Consider the following 20836-nt stretch of genomic DNA (forward strand, 5'->3'; position numbering starts at 1 on the left):
TGTGCTGTTATGAGGGAAGGCGCTGGAGTGCTTCGCTAGGATGGGGAAGAGTGGGAGCCCAGCTTTGGCAGTAGCCTGGGCTTGCATCAGCTGCTTTGGATGATAAAACTGTGCCTTGAGAGATTTGGCTCTCGGCTAGCAAGTTTTCCTCTTGCAACTCTCCAGTGTAGCCAGCATCACTTACACCTGTGCTTTCTCAGGTCAAAACTCCCCCTCTAGCTATGTTCCAGAGAAACTAATTAGATTGTTGCCTTATTTGGAAGATTGTTCAGCTCTTCAGGGTTGGGTTTTTTCCCCCTCCTTGTTTCCTTCTGTTAAGAAAAACAGGTTGTAATCTTTTTAGCTTCATGGAATATTTATGTCAGTCAAAGGCATTAGCCTTTGGGCATAAACCAGCCTAGTAAACTGTTAAGGTAGAGAATATGGTTGCTGAGATGGGTAATTGCTGCAGATCTTGTTGAACAGTCAAAGTAAAGGTTAAGCAGCTGAAACATGTTAATGTTTTAAAAATTAACCTGTACCTTCCAGTAAGGAAAGGAGGAACAAAACCGACAGCTGTGAGCTCATTTACTGAAGTTAGCTTTTTGATTACAAAGAAGAAAACGGCAAAGTGGCAGAATGGTTTTATGTTCTTTAGTTTCTCAATACATGTTAGCAGTTTGCAAGAAAGCAAGTAATTTACAATTCACAGATACTGTATTTGAAATGATTACTGTAGCTGTATGATAAAGTAAAGAAGAAACCTGGGATGACAACGTACACAAGTGAGGCATTCATATTAGTAGTTCTTTCCAATTTTCCTTTTTTTTCCCCCCTTGTAAAAGGGTGATTGCCTGTAAGGGGTTAGATTTATTGCTGACCACAGTGACAGGACCCACACAAACTTTCATAAAGACATTCTTTCCCAACTGGATATCTTGTGCTGATATTGCAATTCACGCCAAAAGATTCCTGCATTGTCCCGTGATATATTTGCTTCTGTAGCACAGATGATTTATAGTTATTTTAGAGTCTTCCTGTAAATTATGTATTTTATTTTTATAAGGCAATGGTAGTATTTTTTCTTTGATATGAAAGCAAGTGTGTTACTTAAATAAGACAATAAATAACCCATCTGCTCTCTTTCCAAAACCTCTGTGGTGACTGGCTCACATGTGCTAGCTCTGTAACCAGGTTTGGTAGATGCTTGTGCTCTGTTAAATGTGCGTGTTAAGCACTGTCGAGGGTTAGGGCTTGGCTGGCCACTAAACACTGACAGATGCACTCTAACCCCTCTCCTTCCCCAAACAGGAAGGGAAGGGGAATAAGGCAGAGAGACTTAAGGACTGAAAAAGAAAACTAAAAGAGCTTTACTAAAGAAATAATGAAATATATACAAAATAGATACAAAACTGATACCCAAACTGACTCATGTTCCCTGATAACAACCCCCACTGATGCTGCAGAGCAGACGGCACCAGGGAAGCCCCAGGCTCGGCAGCAGAGGGGAGCTGGGTACAGGAGCTGGATTCGGGAACTCAGGATCGGGAACAGAGCCAGAAAAAGAGTCCTCCTCAAACACCAGGCATTGAAGAATAAAAGCTTAACCCCCATGATCCCTCAGTTTTATAATGAATATGATGTAAATGGAACAGAATACTGTTGTTGGTCACCTGTCCTGTCTATTACCCCCCCGGAGGTGCAACCTTTTACTTGCTTGTGACCCCCCTTACTTCCCAGCACCCCCAGCGTGGCACACAAGAGCCAGCAGTGGCCTTGGTCACCAAGTACAAGCAAGAGCCTTTCTGCATCCCAATCCCTGGCAGTAACTGTAAATACCAGGTGTTGTCACTTCTGGCAGCAGACACTGTCTGTAAAATCGTACTGTTAACTTCAGGAAGTGCAGCCTCTTAGAAGAGACTGAGCTGAAAAGTAAAATCACTAAACAGAATTGGTTCTATTTAGTTCAAACCAGGACAAGCACTCTGCCAGTGCTTCCATTTCTTCCACTGAAATGCTAGCAGGTTTGGAACTATTTCTAGGAAACAAAAAATTGCAAAATACACTTTAGTTTTATGGGAGGCTCAAAGCTAAGATGAGAGTGATTGTTCATTTCCATGAAAGGAAGAACTTGAGTGCTTAAAAGTGAGAAGAAGATTTTTAATAAATAAATACATCTGTCAGTCCTCTGACCTATTGCCTTAGTCTCAAAAAATTAACAGGTAGTTGGCAGAGGATTTAACTATCCATTTTAGATACGTTAGTGAGTACTTAGAAAACAGATCAAATTAAACATTGTTAAACATTTCCTGGAACACTCTCTATAAGAGTAGAATGGACTATTGAGAATTTGTTTATACTGCTGATTCCAGAATATTTTGATATAGAAATAAAGCAAAAAATAGCATTTTAAATATGCAATTTTTTATGTGCAGACAATCATTTCTGTAAAGCCACAGCCTTTTAAATCTTTTGCTTGCATTTGTCTGTGTGCAGGCTTGCCTATTTTTTTGGTCTGCTTTTAACTTTTAATCATTTTTCATATTTTGTTAACATTAGAGCTTTTTTTTTTTTCCCATTTGCAGACAGTCTTTTCCATATTTGCGTGGTATCATCTTGTTCATAAATAGCAGGTTTTACCTTTAAAAGACCTGGTTTTCTTCCTTACGTGATTTTGTTACTCAAATTTCAGGATCTATAGCTGTGTTATACAGACTACTTAATTTCAATATATATGCAAGTCTGTCACTATTCATTTTAAAGGATTTCTCATAGTTTATTTCTCCTCACAACTAACTCTCTGGGAATTTCTCTTTCTACAAAAATGAGCTGTCTTGAGTTCAACAAATAATAATAATTTTGGCATGAATGGGATCCTTACCAAATCGCTAACATTTTCTGTGTTGTAGCTTAACAGACCTGCCAGATGATTGTGGGCTGGTTTTTTATATGCATAGCCCAATTTTAAGAATGTTAAATTTTCTATGTGTAGTTTTTCCTTTGGCATGATATTATCTGAAGTTCTTTCATACTCAAAACTTAAGATTTTTTTTTTCAGCATTTAAGGTCTGTTTTTTGATTAAGACAAATGTATTAGGGGCAATCTTTTTAGCAAGGCCTGTTGTGACAAGGGTCAATGGTTTTAAACAGGAAAACAGTAGATTCAGACTAGATATAAGGAAGAAATTTTTTACCATGAGGGTGGTGAAACCCTGGCACAGGTTGCCCAGAGAGGTGGTGCAGGCCCCATCCCTGGAGACATTCAAGGTCAGGCTGGGTGGGGCTCTGAGCAACCTGATCTTGTCCCTGCTCACTGCAGGGGGGTTGAACTGGATGACCCCTAAAGATCCCTTCCAATCCAACGCATTCTATGATTCTATATTCAGACAGTATTAAAAGTTACTTTTACAGCCATAAAACATTCAGTAGAATATCCAAACAACATAATTCAACTGATATAAAAAATTAAACTTCAGTTATGCTTGAGAATAATGCCACCATTCATTTATCGACTCATTTTCTTTTCACTGGCAGAATCTGAAGAAGATTCAGGAAATGGACAAAGATGCAAGCGATGAATCCAGCACAGATCTTGATGACTTAAAGAATGCTGACTGGGTAAGACAACAATTGAATAGTAATTCAGCATCATTACTAGTGGTTTATATTTCTTTATAATGCTTTATAATGTCTGTTTGTTTTATTTAATCAGTGTCTGGTTTTTTTAACGTAGATCTAATAGTAATTCATAGTAAGTTAGAACCAAATGTAGTCTCAACCTTTCTTCACAGACAGATAGAGCAATACAAGTATCCCAGCATTACATTTTTTCTTTAGACCATTTTCATGGAGAAGCTTTTGCAGTTTAAAAAGACTGGACTTTTAGAAGAGGTATCATGCTGACCACCCTTCAGAGGGGCAGCCAGGCAGTAGGCAGAGCCACCAGCCAAGCCTCTCCAGTGGTGAAAGAGAACTACTCTTAACAGAAAGTAGCTTGTCTTATTTTATAGTTACTATTCTTGCCAGTTCACAGAAGAATATTACAAAGTTCTTATAAGTACTTGATTTCAATCTTGCAATCTTCTATCCATCACCTGTTCTTCCTCCTCTCCAGCCACTCTCGCTGCCCAGAAAGTGAGAGGGAGCTGTTAATGTGTGGTGCTCTTACAGGCAGAGCAAACGGGAATTGAGTACTGAGAGGATGTTTTCAGACCTTATCATTTGGAGACCATTCAGAAATTTCTGTTTGAAGAACAACTGCTGGAAAATTTTGCAAGAAGGTTCTGGGCCTAACGGAAACAAAGTTTTAGATTCACTCACTGTTTTAATTCGCATAGTATTAGCTGTAAGTCTAGAAACTTTCTCGATGTGCTTGCAATATGCTTGAAATGGAAATATAGATATATATTATGAAAATTTAAAATCCTTTTTCCTTATCATCTTAGAGATGAACATAACTTGAGGTGAGAATCTGCAGACCTGCTGAGTTTCATCAAAGTTTTATTGGTTCGTGAGGGTTAAAAATAGGCTTATATAATATAAAATGGGGGGTTTTGTTGATGTGTTAAAAATAAAATAGTACAGCTGCACGTATTTGGTGGTGTCCTGAAAGGGCAATGAACAGCTTTGGTTTGATCTGAGGTGGTATTCGAGGGTAAGGTATCAAATAAAATTTCTCTCTCTTTTCTTTTCAGGCTCGTTTTTGGGTACAAGTGATGCGAGATTTACGGAATGGTGTTAAACTTAAGAAAGTTCAAGAACGTCAGTATAACCCGCTCCCAATAGAGTATCAGCTCACACCCTATGAAATGCTGATGGATGATATTAGATCCAAACGCTATACCTTAAGGAAGGTCATGGTAAGTCAAGAAAATTACTAGAGCTTGTCAAATCAAAGATGTTGTTTTCCTTTTTTATCATCTTCTTTGCTTCTCTTTTTTTCTGAGAACCTTGAAACTATGATTTCACATAGACAGTAATGTTCACAGGGTTTATATGGCATCTTAAATATATGTAGTACATTGAGGGAAAAATCATCAAACTCACAAATGTTGTATATTTTGTTTTCCATATGGCAAGCATTTAAAATTCTGAAAGATATACCTACCTATCATATGCCTGAACAAATGACTTGTTTTGATTTTATGATAACCGTAAGAGCCATATTAGAAGTCCTGTCACACTTTCCACAGAGAGGTTGTTTTAGGGTCTTCTGATTTGGGAGAAAACTTATCTTGAGTTACAACATAGTTTTTGGAATTCCAGAATGTGAAGCATCACCTTGTTGTTACATAAGTGATAATGTGATGGGAAAGAAAAACCTATAGTGACTGAAAACTTCTCTTACCTACTACCTATATGACAGTGTTTGAAAACTTATGCTACCATCATCTGTTACAAATTTTCAAGGAATACTCTATGTGAAAAATTCAAAATTTTCAATTTGCAGAAATTTAGCCTAATTATAGTATGTCCTGTTGCTGTTTTCAAGACACCAAAGCAAACTGGAAAGTGTTGATGGATCTCATCCTCCTAGATACTCATAATATCAGATTGACCTGAGGCATTCTTTTTATCAGAACAAATTTGATATTAACTGATGTCTTGTCTTTTTTTCCTTTTGGTTTACATTGTGTTCAACATTAGAATGTTCCTCCTGATACACTAGCGATTAATCTATAGATCTCCTTATCCCTAGCAGGACATTTTAAAGCGCTTTGTCAGAGGCACATATTTGATCAATGTCAATAGTTGTACCTTGCACTTACTTATCTTTTCCTGTTATTAGTTACAGTGGAAGCATTGTCTTAGAATATTCTGTGTTCAGATGTATTTGCTTTCCTGATAAAACCTTGCACAACCTTTGTTAGTGAAAGAGCCATAATTCCACAGGAAAAATTCAGAGATGGGGGGTGTGGATGAGGTAAGAGAGACTGAAAGTGTGTAGTTTGTCTGTCCGCAATCATTAGAAAAAAATAATAAAGGAAGAAAAAATTGGAGCAACTACATGGGAAGCAAATACGTGAGTTCTGTTACAAATATAAATGCCTTTTATGTATGAGCTGAAAGCACTTTCCTAATCAAAATTTGGATTTAGACTACCAGATTGTATTTATTTTCTGCAGCAGATGTTGCTTAATTGTTAAATCAATAGGGTAAAATACATACCGAGGTAATGATGTTATCTGTCTTTCTGCTAACAATTCAGAGAACTGTGCTAAGTGTCCCTACTATGCGCTGCAAAAGAAGAGTCCCCTCAGGACCTTGATTACCATATGCAATCAGGATAGTAGTTTTGTTTGAATGGGAACCCCTGGGTCATCTAATTTTGCTTTTGTCAGACTAGCCTTTAATCTGTGCTCAGCTGAGTGAGCTCCTGCCTCTTCAGGGGAGATTTTCTTCATTTTATGGTAGGTCTTGGAGGCTCAGCTGCTCCTCTGCTCATCCAGACTCTCGCTATATACAAAATCTCTGCAAGCATCTATTTTTATCTTGCTATCTTGTCTACTAGGTAGATTGTCCAAAGTGGCCTCTGAGTGTAAACAAGAATTGGGATCACAGTCTGCAGGTACAGCTGCAGGTTCAGTACAAGCTGCAGGTGCAGTACATGTAGTGCTCTCTGTGATGCAGTTGCTGCCTTAGTCTGACAACTGGTAATGACGTTGTGTTAGAAAAGTAACTGCTTACTAGAAACCTTAAATTCAGTATCTTGGATTCTGCTGCTGCATCTCTTTGAGGAAAGTGCAAAGCACGCACAATAAGAGTGCAGCTTGGTATGAAATATGTAAAGCCTGAAGGATTCACATAGAATTACATGTTTCGTTAAATTGCATAAATACAGCATCTTTTAGCTGGCCGTTGTGGGTCAAGGCTGATTATATGTATTCCCATTAGAGAAAACAGCCTGGTTCTTGAGAAAAGGAAAAAAGAACACAAAGCCTAAATCTGAATACTAAGGCAGCCTTAGAAAGATGGATTATGTTTCTTTCTGTTACTCTAAATGGATGACTGGCAAAATTTTTTTAGAAGTCGTTTTTGCTTTACATTTATAGGTAGTATTTTTAGACTTGGTATCCTGTGAAAATGAGTATGTTAGTAATGATAACGAGATTAAGTAAATTTTTTAAGTAAGTGAGATACAACATGAAGTCTTTACTTTTACTTTTATTAATATAATGCTGCGTTTAAAAGAATAGCTTAATCTGTCCCTGACTGCTCAGTACTCTTGAGTACAAATGAGGAGAGGAACAGATGTTCCTGTTAGGGGTATTAGGAAGTTTTTTGGTGTTTCAGACTATCAGAAGTGTTAACAGATGCAAATAACTGGAGCTCTCTGTTCTTGCCCATCTACTGTGATAGTGCAAGTATTCAAAATGTTTTGAAGATGTAAAAGATCAAAATCTGGGCTTTTTGTAAATAACCAGTTTCATTAGTTTCAATGATTCTGTCATTTCTATTTCGGTACATACAAAAATAATTTCAAATTTGTCATCCCTATCCCTCTGATGCAAGAGTCTGTGTTTCTATGGTTATTGTGGGAAGAAGATAGTTTTCATCCTGGCATTTTGATGCATGTGAAATTGCTCATTACAAAGAAAATTAGTTTCTGTAAGGGAATAGATCTAGCATGGACAGAGAGGATAAAGGCTTCCTCTCGGTATCTTCCCTGTCAGCATCTTGTTTGGGCACCAATTATGAGAAGGTAGGTTCTGTCACCAGTGCTCCTGCTCTTGGATTCTTGTCTGTAAAACATCCACTTGCTTTGCCACCAGCTCCCTGTGTAGTGGAAAATCACTTAAGGAAATCTTACATTTCTTCTTTTCCAATCAAGTGGAAATACTGATACTAATTATACCCTGGTGGCATTAAGTCAGGGCATGGAGTGCCCTGAGGTGGAAGACTCAGAGCTATGTATTATTTATTTCCTATTGTCGTGCGGAGGGTTGTTCCCCGAGGCTGAAACAGAGATTATCAGTTTACAAAATGACTGTTCTGATGGTAATAACTCTCAACTTCAGCCATCAACGTTGACATCTGATGAACAGTAACCCAGGGAAGAGAGACTTCTCATTTCATTAATAATCATGCAGAGTATGCTGGCCTCAAAAAATTGCTCAATCTTTAAACAGAAGAAATCAATCACACCACTTAAAATAATAGTCTCCTCATCCAAAAATGTCAAATCACTGTTTAATATAAAGCTTTTCAATTTTAGTTTTTCTGCAGTGTTTTTAGGAAGGTGATGCAGAGTTTAGCAGCTAGTTATTCTGTGCCAAGCTATGTTAAATTCACTCTAAGGAAGCTAAGGGGGCTTGGTGGGGGAAAAAATGGGACCATATCTGGAGTAGGATACCTCACAGAAGAGCTCCCAGGAAAGCAATGAAATGTCCCCCAGGAAGGACTTTGCATCCGCTTCCTTATCTGGGAAGGGATCAGTTTTCTCTGAGAGGCTGTCACTCTGTCTCAGCCTGGAATCATGGCATATCTGAGGGGAGCAGAGCTTATATGGAAGCTGCGTGGCATTACTGAAGTTCAGTTAGGAACATACTCAGGTGTCCTTATCAGCATTTAAAGCTGTTTTTTCTGACTGCAGCATTCGTTCTGGTTAGCAAAAGTGCGTGTGATTTCACAAACCAGAGCTGTGTCTTTACCTATATTTTCCTGACACAGAGATGGTATGAATAGAGTCTCCAAAAGAACAATGAACGACCTGACCCCAAAAAAAGAAAAACAAAAAAGTGCTGAAATTTGGAACACTTGGTCTAAGAAATACAGTGCCATAGGATAGAAGGTACCAGAAGGATCTGTGGCATAGGATGCTCTCTTACACATGAGAGTGTGCTTGGGCACTGTGAAGACTGAACCTGACAGGTGGATTTTTTAAAGCAAATCCATACAGTTACTCTCAGCTCACAGTTTATAAATTCTTCATATGACAGGAAAACTTCTGTTGCTGCTTTTTTATCCTGTATACACAGGATATATGTAGTAAATTGCTGAATCTTGCCTGTGATGTCTTGTATATGGTCATATGTCTAAATGAGGTATCAGAGAAAGAAACACCTGTCTCCCCAGAGAAAGCCAAACAATCAAGCCAACAACCCTCACCCAGCCCCTTGTCTACAGAAATAAGTCATTTACAGCAAGGAAACACATTTTGCGTAGATCCAGTGGCATTCTAGTAATTTACTTTCTAGAAGTATTAACAAACTTCATTTTACACTTGAGTAATGCTCAAAGCACAGATGAAGAGGTGATTGTGAAGCCGTGCTCAGGGCTTCCCTCTCCTGCTGCTGAGTTTTACACAGAAGGGAGCCTCTTCATGGCCAGAGCAGCACAGACAGTTGATAAAGACAAAAACCAAGGGGAACATATTTTTTGTCTGTTGCCCCAAGTAAATCATTGGTGAATGCGCCAGATCTTGCTTTGCTTTCACTTAAGTGCTTGGGAGATGGTAGGGAGATCAAGAAAACTGGAGTCCTAAAGATTATCCATTTTTTTCACAGAGAGTAGAGACTGTGTGTAATGATTGGCAGCGAGACACGGTTCAAGTAGTTGTTCTTCAAAATGGTATTAGCAGCTTTTCCTCCAAGCAAGATACAATCTTTGTCTGCGTTCTCCTGTAGACATGGTTGCAGCCTTGGCATTTGATTTCATCATTTCACAATCCTGAGTATTGCTGATTAAAGCTGCTGCAGTTGTGCTTATTCTGCAAATATCTGCAAAGCTGAAAAGCTGTTATCCGTGTTTCTGTGTGTCTGTGCTCTGCATATGGATTGCTGCTTTGCTCAGGGCCGGTCGGGTTTCATGGTGCAAGTGTCAGAAGACTGCAAGCTCTGTCGGGGTCGTTGTGAATTTTTGACTGATCTCATCATCTGCATGAATATGAATGTAAAACATAGAAATATATATTTCTATTTCTTCTTTCCAGGTCAATGGTGACATTCCACCTCGATTGAAAAAGAGTGCCCATGAAATAATCCTGGATTTCATCCGATCGCGACCTCCATTAAATCCTGTATGTAATCCAGTGGGCTTCATTCCTAACAAAAATGTGGCTTTTTAAACCCTCTTTGTGTCCAGGGAATACGTTCAATGTGTTTCTGACATGCGCTTTCAGAAACACTGTCTTCTGTATATAGAATATGGTCTCTTAAAAGAACAGTGTGCAATACCTTTCACCTACCAGTTAATAGCTGTTATTACCAGCAGGCCTTTATCTCTGGGAAATCATGCTGAGTTGAGGAAAAATACAGTCCTCTTTCCAACTTACATGAGGTTTTTTTCATGTAAAAGCATATTAGGACATTCTGCATTTTTTTTTTAAAAAAAAGGCATGAAATCTACTTTCAGGGAAGCACTGTTTTATGTAAATATGATTATCTTTATATCCTGAGGTCTCGGCAAGAAAACTGAAACCAACCCCACCACGGCCACGCAGCCTTCATGAAAGGATTCTGGAGGAAATCAAGGCAGAGAGGAAGTTACGTCCAGTCTCACCTGATGAGATAAGGCGTAGCAGGCTGGGTAAGCACTTTGCTAGTTTTCACCTGCAGCATCCACAGAAAACTTCTCACATAAAACGTAGCAGATTAATGGTGTCTGTGCAGATGCCACAGAGAATAAAATTGTTCTCGTCCCTTTAGAAAAAGAAAGAACCTACAGGCTTTGCTAAGGCTGTGCAATCTTTGTGCTAAGTTATATTTAAAGATAAGATACTGTATGGTTCAGCTTGATTCCTTTCAAGTTTTTAATGTAAGTATTGTATAAATTTATTGGCATTATATTGCTTTTTGCACATGTGAGTTAATGCTAGATTTGCTCAGAATGCAATAGCTACTGCTACTTCCCAGTGCAGTATTCCTTACATATCTGCAAGTATTCTTTATGTGTCTGTTTTTAATTAGTTTTATTCTCCTTGTTTCCTGTTGCTAGCATCATCAGCTTCCTTATTTTAGTTTCAAATCTGCTTTTATTTTGTTTGCTGAATGTGTTGCTTTTATTTTGAAGCTTCATTTTCAGAGTTATGGGAATGTGTTTGTATATATTTTAAGTGAGCAAATAATTCACACTTATGCTGCAGTGCATATTCAGCAACCCACTATGAAATTATACAAATTCTATGCTTTCCAACAATCGCCAATTTGCATTAGTTCAATGATTCTGATGACAAAAGCATGACAAATACAGTCTTACATTGTGACTTATATTTCTTTAAGAGCACAGTACTTATGTGTGTCAGAAAAACTGAGTTGGCTGGATTTTTGAAGAGCAAAAGTGGCATCTTATGGCTGAAAGCATGAAATAATCCACATATGTACTCCCTGTCTCTGCTTTGCAAAATATCTGTGCTTGCTACATGTGCTTAAAGCCACTTGTCCAGATTCAAGTGGATTGTGACAACCCACTGTCTCCAGAGAAAACCAGTTTCATAAGTCTTGCTTTGTTGCATTGTTTTTGAAGTGCTTTGATAGAATTTAGTGACTGCTTGGGTGCATTTTTAAAAGCATGATGTGTTGGATATTTGGTAGGGGGCGGAGGCCTTCCAGTTTCTGATTTGGATTCACTTTGTGGTTTTGTGTCAATTAATGTTTCTAATAGGCCTAGACATTTTTCCAAATGTAGGAAGCTTTTAAAAATGTGGAATGATTCCTGATTTTTCTTTCAAAGATTCAATTTCAGTATTTTAAATGTATTCCATCTGGGAACTATCATGTTGTCTCAGGGGCAGCAAATTCTATCTAACAGATCTTTAAAATTTGGAACTGATACAAATCACATCAAACCCATTTAGCAAACAGTTTCTAAAAAGAGTGCTGCATTTTGGGGTACTACTGCATAGAACTTTTGGGGCTGATTTCAGAACATGGCCTCTAACTAGAGATAGCTGTCTTTCACCAGTTATTCATTTTTTGTTAAATATTTAAATTTGTGAGTTTTGGAATTGTGGTAGTTCCTCTTCAGTTCAGTGAATCGTTTGGATTAAATGCCGTATTACCAGAGGTGTAAATGGAGATACATGCAAATCTTATTTCTCAGGTGTTTATTTGCCTGCTGGAATGAAGAGGAGAAAAGACCACAGGTCTTGAAGAGAATTTCTTCTTATGTTGAAAATTGAGGTTTTGTTTATTCTTATGCTGAAATGATTATTATGTCCGAACTTCCTTTTAGAATGAAATCTGTTTGTGCAGAGTTGGGAGTGGAGTAATGCTGGTGACATTCAGTATGGTACAAATAGATCTGCCAAATAGTTTAGATGACCACTGAATGTAATGAGGTTTAAGGATTAGAAACCTAAGTAGAAACACAATGTGGGACACTTGAACCATCTGGACAGAAATATTTGTTGCGATTAAAAAGAAGGGAGGGGGGAAAGTGTTAGAGCAAAATATTTGGGTGTATAAGGTACATTGCACACGTCCCAGAGTTATTCCTCAGTTAAAGGCTCAGTTTGTAGCAGTCAGGAGCACAACTTACACTTGGCTGCCGGGGCAAGAGGGGCTGCTCTCTTGCAGTTCCTCCCAGCGACATGGTTGGACCTAGAACACGTGTTACCCAGCAGCCACGGGCTTTGTCCCTCTGCTCTGCACAACACGTGCGTGCAGGTAAGGCCATCTCTAACCAGAGCTGCCACTGAGAAAAGCCTGCCTGTGGCTGGCTGCTCTCAGTCTAGAATTTCCTTGGAAATTATAATTTAATCTCTGTAGTTGTTCTCGGAAAGGGAGAGGTTTGAGTAGAGGAAATGGAGTGAGCTTTCAAACGACCTCATAAAATCATCAAGAGTAAGCTATCAAGACAAACACAGCCTTGAGGTGCATGTCCTTTAGTTAAGCGCATGAAGAAAGTTGAGGTAATGGAGCTTGAAGAAAACTTTGTTTCATGTAAATGTTTTATCAACCTTCAGTTAGGACTAAGCATTAGGTGATAAACACTCTTATGCTTTAAAATGCAAGGTTTTGACAGGGGTTTAGATACTGTTTCTGTAGCTGTTACCTGTAGCTAATGTTGTGTAGTTAATGAACTACAGGAAAAATACCCTGACTCCCAAATTTGGCCCTGAGTCAGCCACCTACTGCGTTCACCACATAGATTTATTCTTACAAGCAAAACTCGTCCAGGCACAACATTTTTTTAAACATCTTTTAACACAGTGGTATGTGAGGCTTAAAGGCCCTTTCATACCATCTTGCATGTTTGTCACCTGTCAAGCAGGACAGGTCAGCCACTGTCAGTTTTGATGTGTTCTTGTACATTCTTATTGCTGGGCTTGGCCTGCTTATTTGGATTAGTGCATTGAAATGGTGTTTTCAGTTAAGAAATATTTTGAGTGTCTGCTCCCTGAATTACACTGTTAAGTTGGCAATACACATAGATCTTTCCAGAAATAAAGAACATCTGACCACTTTCTTATCTAGAAAGAAGGCCAGGAAGAGGAGAGTAATATTATGAATACATTTTAAAGGAGAAGTCAACCTAAGGTTTTTGAAAAGAACAAGAATCAGCACATATCACACTGTTAGGCCTTTTTTTTTTCCATCCTCTTCAAGGAAACTACTGCTTAAGCCTAGCGTGAGTGTCTCTCTTTATTAGTTTAATTATAATCATTGGAGATTATGCTTAAAAAAATCAGAAGTTTCTTTATTTCAGGTCACTGAAACTTGTGTGAAATGTGGCTTTGTACTTTCAATTTTTTTTCAGCTCTTTCACTCTCTTTCCTCTCTCCCTCTTTTCGCTCTCCTCTTTCTGTCTTTCATGGTATATTAATTGAAGATATTCCATTTTTAAGTTACTTGCCTCTTGTTTTGACATTTGATTTATTAAATTTGAAAAATCTCATTCTGCAACTCTACAAATGTGATTATAATTGCTCTGTTGGCAAGTCCCATTTATGCTACTGTAGTTTTCAGACTTTGAGCTCTACTACAGTAAAGCAATAGTATGTCTGAGACATTTTAGATTGTGGCAACAGAATCCAAAATGTCTCAAGTGAAGTTAATCTTTTGTTTTCATTATTAGCCCTCTTCGTTTCTAATAGCTGAATCGTTTTCTTTCTGTTGTTTTTGTTTCTTTTTTTACAGCAATGCGACCACTTAGCATGTCTTACAGTTTTGACTTGTCAGGTAAAAGGTGCAACAACACCTGACGTGGTTATTGTGTTTTTTGTGAAATTTCTTCCATCTGTTTGTTGAATTCCCATTTAAGAAAGAAACTTGAAGGGATTCTTCAAAGATATGGTCAGTGAAAATAAAAATTAAAATAAATTACTAATATCTACATTTCCCTTACCACAAAAAGATGCCTAGGTGTAGAAAACAACTGTATTCCACTTGAAATAGAGTGCTGGAATAGTTTCAATAAATAAACAAGATAAGGTGGCCCAGAGCTATTCCAAACTCTAGAAAGGATTGCAGAATACAGTGTCACCTTCAAGTCTGATTTACTTTATTTATTAATCAGATCTTTCTGTCTTTACACTCACTTTTGACTGGGCTATCTTTTGCAGTACTTCCTTTCTCACAAGGATCCAAAACCTGGTTTTGAATTTGTCTACCTTTCTGGATTTAATGAAATACACCCATGAATACTAATCTAGAAAAAAGCTGTCAGTTCTATTGTCTTCACAGTAAATTCTTTGTGAGTTGTGAAATCAAAGACTCTCTCAAAAGGGGCTAAACCTTCCTTCGTTGGTTGGCAAAAGAAGTTGCTAAGGTTTGCTGGTAGGAGCTGATACAGAGGATCCGATAGCTGATCCTTCATCAGCTAGCTAATACCAAATTTAAAGTTTCTTCTTGGTGGGCCCTTAGAACGTGCAGTAACTTTATGAACATGTTCTACTTCAGAGACAGCAATGTCGGAGTGAGTTCATGCCTACTAGCCAGAAAGCAAATTCATTCCTCTCTCAATGTACACTAACTTTCCAGGATGTTCAGGCCCAAAGACTCCATTACTCAAGTTGGAAATATTCTACATTAGCCTCAAAGATCTGTCTGCTGAGGAGAGCTCTTACCCTAGCTTTTACCTAGTTTCCACTAGGTGACTCCTAAGTAAAACAGTCTCTGAATAAATCCATGCTCTCATTTTGTGGTGAAGCAAGAGGAACTTGCTTCTAGTTGAATGTAGAAACATCTCATCTGGCAGTTTTGCGGAGTTTTCATCCCATTTCTCCATGCATCCTTTAACCTCACGTGGCTATTTTCCCCAGAGAAAGGCATAATCTGACTGAAATGCTAGCATATTGTGAACTAGAAAGACTATATAAAAGTTCCTTGATTACCACAATATAAAAAATACCATTATTTTGTAATATGAGAGCGAAGTTCATGAGTGACCTGTCTGTGAACATAGCTTGACGTTCTGGCTGAGCCGAGTGAACAGCTTGCCTCTGTCGAGAGGTGCAGAGGGGTTCTCGCTGCTCCCTCTCCTCCCCAGGCTCCCCACCAAGCATGTGATTCCCCCTCTTCCTCTGTGCCAGTCCCACTCATTTATTCGCAAGGTGACTTGGCTAAACTCATGTAACTCAGGAACAAATACTTTTTTTTTCCAAACAGGTTGTTTTTATGCTCTTTTAGTGATTTAAACCTGTTTACTTATCTGATCAGATGATCAGTGGGCTGGCGGAGGGCAGATGATGAGTATGGGTGGATGGGAGGAAGGAACAGACTCTCCCTGCCAGAGGCGGTGACAAGCTGTTAATCCAGCTCAAGCCCATTTGTGAAACTTTATACTCATGGCGTATTGTGCGGCTATTACAGCTGTCTAGTGGGATTCAAATTATGTATGTACTTGGCATCATGTTTGACTCCACTGAAGGGTCCCCAGGAGTTCAAGTAAAAGCATAAACAGGCAAACTTCAATTTTCAGAAAGAATCGCTACTTTCAGATATGCCAAAAATTCCTTTGGTTTTAAAACTGAATGTACCAGTGACCAACAGAAGGAAAATGTTCATATCTCTCCTTCTATGTGTGTCTGCTGCTTCTTTTGCTTTTTATATTTAAGCATTGTAAGACATCCTCATTTGTTTAAAACCGAACAGTATTTTGTAAAAGCTTTCTGCATAATCCATTTATTCATTACCATGAATTACATTAATTTTTATTTTAAAGACGTAACATCGTAGCAATCTATACTGCACTTGAATTTGCCCTTTTTGACTGACCACTGAAGAATTCTTCCTGTTTTCTTTATCCATCTTCCTAATGTGATTGTTTTTGTTTTTTCAAGTCTTGTGGTTCTGAGTAAGTAATATTGTATGGCGTGACTCACTGATCTGATAAGTTATCGTTAGAAGTAGATTCAGGGACATTAACACATTCCTGTTGAGTAGATATGACACACCAGATGAGCAGTACAAATGAATTAGATGGGTTGGGATGTCGATAGGAAAGCAGATAAGCAGTAGTTTTGAGTATTGTTGCTTTGCGTGCTTTTACTTTTTTCATTATTTTGGAGGTGGGGAGGCTATACTGAGCTTTCATCGCTGTTTCCATACACTTGCTTTTTCACTGCTTTCATTGCTCTCTGCTCGATACAATTGCTTTCATGAAAAAAACCAAGCCAGCTGAAAACGAGAAGTGTTTCCTACTAAGCGCTAAAGGACAGGTCCAGGCTTACGTTATGCTTGCTGCCTGTGGCTGGAGTGATGCACACCAATTCTGAGAAGACTTTTGCTGGCACCGAGCTGGTGTAGCTGGTTTGTCATGCTACCTGGCTCCACACATCTCCCTGTTGTTATCCTGAAGAGGAGCAAGAGCGCACCTGGAACCTCTTTTAACACTGCCGTTTCCTACTAGTAAATTAGGAGAAGCAAGCAGTAGCCACTGGTAATGAGAGTAATCTGAGAGGTGCTCGGATACCTACTAGGGACGAGGGCAGTCCCACATCCTCTAATGGGAAAATAGCATAAAAGCAGCTTAATTTCAATGCACTGTGGTGAATGCAGCTCTAAAGATCGGTCGCTCCCCCCTTAACACACAAGTTCCTGCCTCAAAGCTGTATGTGTGGCTGCTTTGAAGCTATTGCTTCAGAAACAGTGTGTACCTTTTGGAGTTGGGAGCAGGGTGCAAGAGAAAAAAAAGAAACTGAAGCATTTGAACCCAAATTTCATGGAGATTATTCGTGTTGTTCCCAACCCTGCAAGGTGATGTGCCTCAGGCCAGCATGAGGAAGGGACTGGACCAGGTCCTGGTAATCTCTTAATTTAGATAATAATAAATGTGGTGCAACCACCAGAAAAGACTGACAGCTTGGTATACTGATTTAATTTTCGGGTTTGACTTCAACATCTGAGTCCATTGAAAGGAACGGCACATCTATTTTACCATTATTCATTAAATAATCTTTCCCAGTATATTACCATCATCATAACTAGCAAAAAGTAAAGCTATATGAATTCTGCAAATCCATTTTAGCTTTCTTTTAAACTCAGTGTAAAAATGATAAGGTGGAGGAGTACATTTGCTGTAAAAAACAAAATTCAGGTTTCTGTTGTCATTATTTGCCAAGGAGAGCTGGTTAGGAGGCAGACAGCATATGGTTACATGGCTGCCGTGGTTTGCATGTAATCTGTGGTCTGCTTAATTCCTTGTTTCGTAAGAGATGTAATCTTACGTGTAAATAAAAGCACATTTCATATTATCTTAGGGTGGGGTTTTTTTGTCTGCCCCTTCTTAAGGCTCGTCAGGGAAGGCTGACACAAAGATCAAGTAGTCAGATCAAGACCTTCTTTCATTTGGCTGTTGTGGTTATAGCTTAGAAGAAACTCAGAAGAAACCGAACATGCTCACCCAATGTGCAGGTACTGTTCCTTGTACTTGCTGCCTGAAAACATGGAGAAATGACACTGTCCCAGTGTGTCCAACTCTCTAATAAAATCTTAACCCCAAGCTGTTAGTCACACAAGCCTTTTTTATAATATCATTTGAAACATCATCAAAACATGTAGATTTTCTATGAAACTAGAGATTGTGAACTAGAGACTGTTCATTTAAAAAAAAGATAGGTTTTTGTTTCAAAGAATTGCCCATTAATTTATTCTGTCATATTCTTTTTTACAAGCACTAGTCTGTTTGTTGTTTCTGACTTGATTATCCTGATGAATTTTATCTTGCTTATGATGATGTGTGATTATTTGCCACCCAGTGATGTGTCTGTTGCCCCAATACATTGCTAAAATAGATTAAACAAAGTAATAATTTCTTGGTCTGTATCTGCTAACAAATTTTGGTTTTAACTTTGGAACAAGTTATTTTTGTTGAAATCTGTTTGCTGAAACTGTAAAGTTTCTTGATCCTTTCATTAAATTATGATAATCCATTTACTCATGTATATCCAGTACTGTAAAGGCAGGAATATAAACTGAAGTTAAGCATTAGTGGCAAAATGGATTTTATAAATTGGATGGTTTTCTAATTTTTTTTGTTTTTCTTAATTCCTTAGTGCTTACAAAGTTGTAAAACCTTTTTTTTTTCTTTAGATGAAAGATTGGTTATAAATTACATTTCCTGTGGAAGAGCCCTTCAAAACAAAATATTCTGTTGAATTTTCTTCTCAATTCACCTAAAACTTCTCTGGTATTTGAGGAAGACTTGTAAACCAAAATACAAACAACTTAACACTATATATGAGCAACTCATACATGTGAGAAATTGAGTAACAACTGGTTTACGTATTGTAGATAGTGGCTGGCTACATAAATTACCACCAAAATGGATCAGAAATTTCTAATTTTGGGACCTAAAGAAACCAGGCCTAAATTCTTAGAAAACAAAACAAACGAAGACAGTAACAAAGAAGTAACCCAATAGAAAACAATTTATTATGTATGCAGGTATGCGTTCCATTACCTCCGGCAGTGCTAGGGCATGTCTGGTGGGTGCTCTGTCCTCTTTGCCTTCCCCAGACCTATCATGTGCGTTTTTTTTTTTTTTTTTTTGAAGGAGGGCAGTACTGTTGGCCTTCTCATCATTTATTCTCCCAGTGAGTCCAACAGTACTTACAGGCCATTCTTCACCCTCCCTACCATCAGGCAGGAATCACCACCCAGGTAGTTGTTTTGGGAGAAGGGACATCACCTTTGGCTGCTGTGGAGGTGGTGCTGGGCCTGCTTATTTGGGCAGTGTGTCCAGGAACCGCCTTGCACAATCACAAGTCAAAGGTTCTTCTCCTACTCGTCTGAGCTTCTTCAATTAACTTCATGCCAGCAAGCTATGAGGTCTCAAGAAGTGGTATTGGCAGCAGGGAGGTAAGGCAGTTCAGTTTTTGTTTTCCTGCTGTCGCTTTCTGGGACTATGCTGAGCGGCTGTTAGAGCGGGAATGCATCTGATGTGGAGGACACCCATGCTGTACTCGCAGAAATCTAGGAGGGGGAAAAAAACATGACCTATAAGCCATAGTGCTAGTCAGGACACCCATTAGCAAAACCTTTGAAGATAGGAACTAAGGGTTATGGAGTCTTAAGTCTTTGATTGCAACTCTTTGTAGGGAGGACCTGAAGGCAGTAATAACACTGTAGTACACACATTCATAGGCCTGGAATGTCACCACGACTTTAATAGTCCAAGTAATCACCTTTTGTTACACTCCCAGTTGAAGGTATGATTTAGAGAGGAACTATAATACATCCCCTGTCCTTTCTAGCATAGTTTCCACAGTATAACAGTAACCTACTTAATTCTTTAAAATGCATGTTGATTTAACCATTCCTCTTCTTATTCCTTTTCAATAGCTGCTCCAATGAGAATGTTATAAAAGAAACCTACTGCTGCAACTGAGGTTTTGTCTAGACTGTGTAGTTTTAATTTACCTAGTGCAAGAGTGGATTTTATCAATGCAAATTGTGTTGTAGCAAGCAGTGACCATGTCTGTTTATACTGGGGCAACTATGCAAGTAACTCCAAACAATGTGTGAGTACTTAAGTACTTAAGTTGGCACTGGGAATATCTGAGCGATATTATTTCTGTGTCGTAGTTCTCCTGGTAACCTAAGGTACAAGTCATTTGACCTTCTGTGCCTCTTTTCACTGTGTGTAAAAATGGGAATAATAACTCGTCATTAACCTAGCCTTAAAATACCTGGAGGTACTTTGTTATTACAAGACTGGGGAAGGAGTCCTATAATTACATGGGTAGAAAAACACATTTGTAGAAAGACCAGATGCTTAGGCATACATGCAAATGGGAGATTAAAAGCTTCTCTTCCTTCTTCCTCCAACATAATTTTCTTCAGAATGGAGTACTGCACTTTGCGCTTTTACAAGGAGAAAACCAATTTATCAGACCAAACTCCAAGCTCTCCTAAAATATCAAAGCCTGGGTCATTATCTTAATGTCTAAGTTAAGGTAGGCTAAGCACAGGAGACCCAACGCTTACATTATCCGAGATACATCTTCACTGCACACTGGCAGAAATCCCAAGTAATTTACTCGGTGGAGTTACATCCTTGTAAATTTCGTGTAGTTGAAAGTAGAACTGGAGCCTCATGTCTTTGCTGTTACATGAAGATTTGACATCACAGACATATTTTTAATACAAATGACCATGCAAGCCTAAGCATTGTGCATATTTTTGATGAATGCTAGTTATTTAGCTCATTTTTGATTCCTTTTCTGTATACTGCAGAGTAAAGTGTAATTCTGTCCTCACAGCAAAAACTAGATTTGCTCCATGCTAAACCTCCTCATTTCTGTGTGACTTTGTCTTCAGATTCAATGGAAACCCACTTGCCCAGATACGGTTGTGCATTCCTCTAATACTTGTTATACAGTTAATTACAGCATATAAGTTGAAGGAAGAATACTTTCAGGTTTAACACGAGATTATATTTTTTAAGTTGATTGGTGTTGGTCTCAAGTTGGGTT

The 20836-nt window shown here is 38.4% G+C and overlaps 1 protein-coding gene across 1 annotated transcript in view; it reads left to right on the forward strand.

Annotated features, from left to right (window-relative positions):
* Nucleotides 1-20836, forward strand: part of SPIRE1 (spire-type actin nucleation factor 1) — a gene marked incomplete at its 5' end in the record, with an annotated part of 66810 nt that overhangs the window by 30659 nt on the left and 15315 nt on the right. The window contains 5 exons of the mRNA XM_009877953.1: nucleotides 3514-3597; nucleotides 4674-4838; nucleotides 9911-9997; nucleotides 10377-10506; nucleotides 14058-14099. Coding sequence (XP_009876255.1) covers nucleotides 3514-3597; nucleotides 4674-4838; nucleotides 9911-9997; nucleotides 10377-10506; nucleotides 14058-14099 — 508 coding nt within the window. The remainder of the gene's footprint in view (nucleotides 1-3513; nucleotides 3598-4673; nucleotides 4839-9910; nucleotides 9998-10376; nucleotides 10507-14057; nucleotides 14100-20836) is intronic.

This window comes from Apaloderma vittatum, unplaced genomic scaffold (genome assembly GCF_000703405.1).
Source record: "Apaloderma vittatum isolate BGI_N311 unplaced genomic scaffold, ASM70340v1 scaffold2451, whole genome shotgun sequence".
Taxonomy (NCBI): domain Eukaryota; kingdom Metazoa; phylum Chordata; class Aves; order Trogoniformes; family Trogonidae; genus Apaloderma; species Apaloderma vittatum.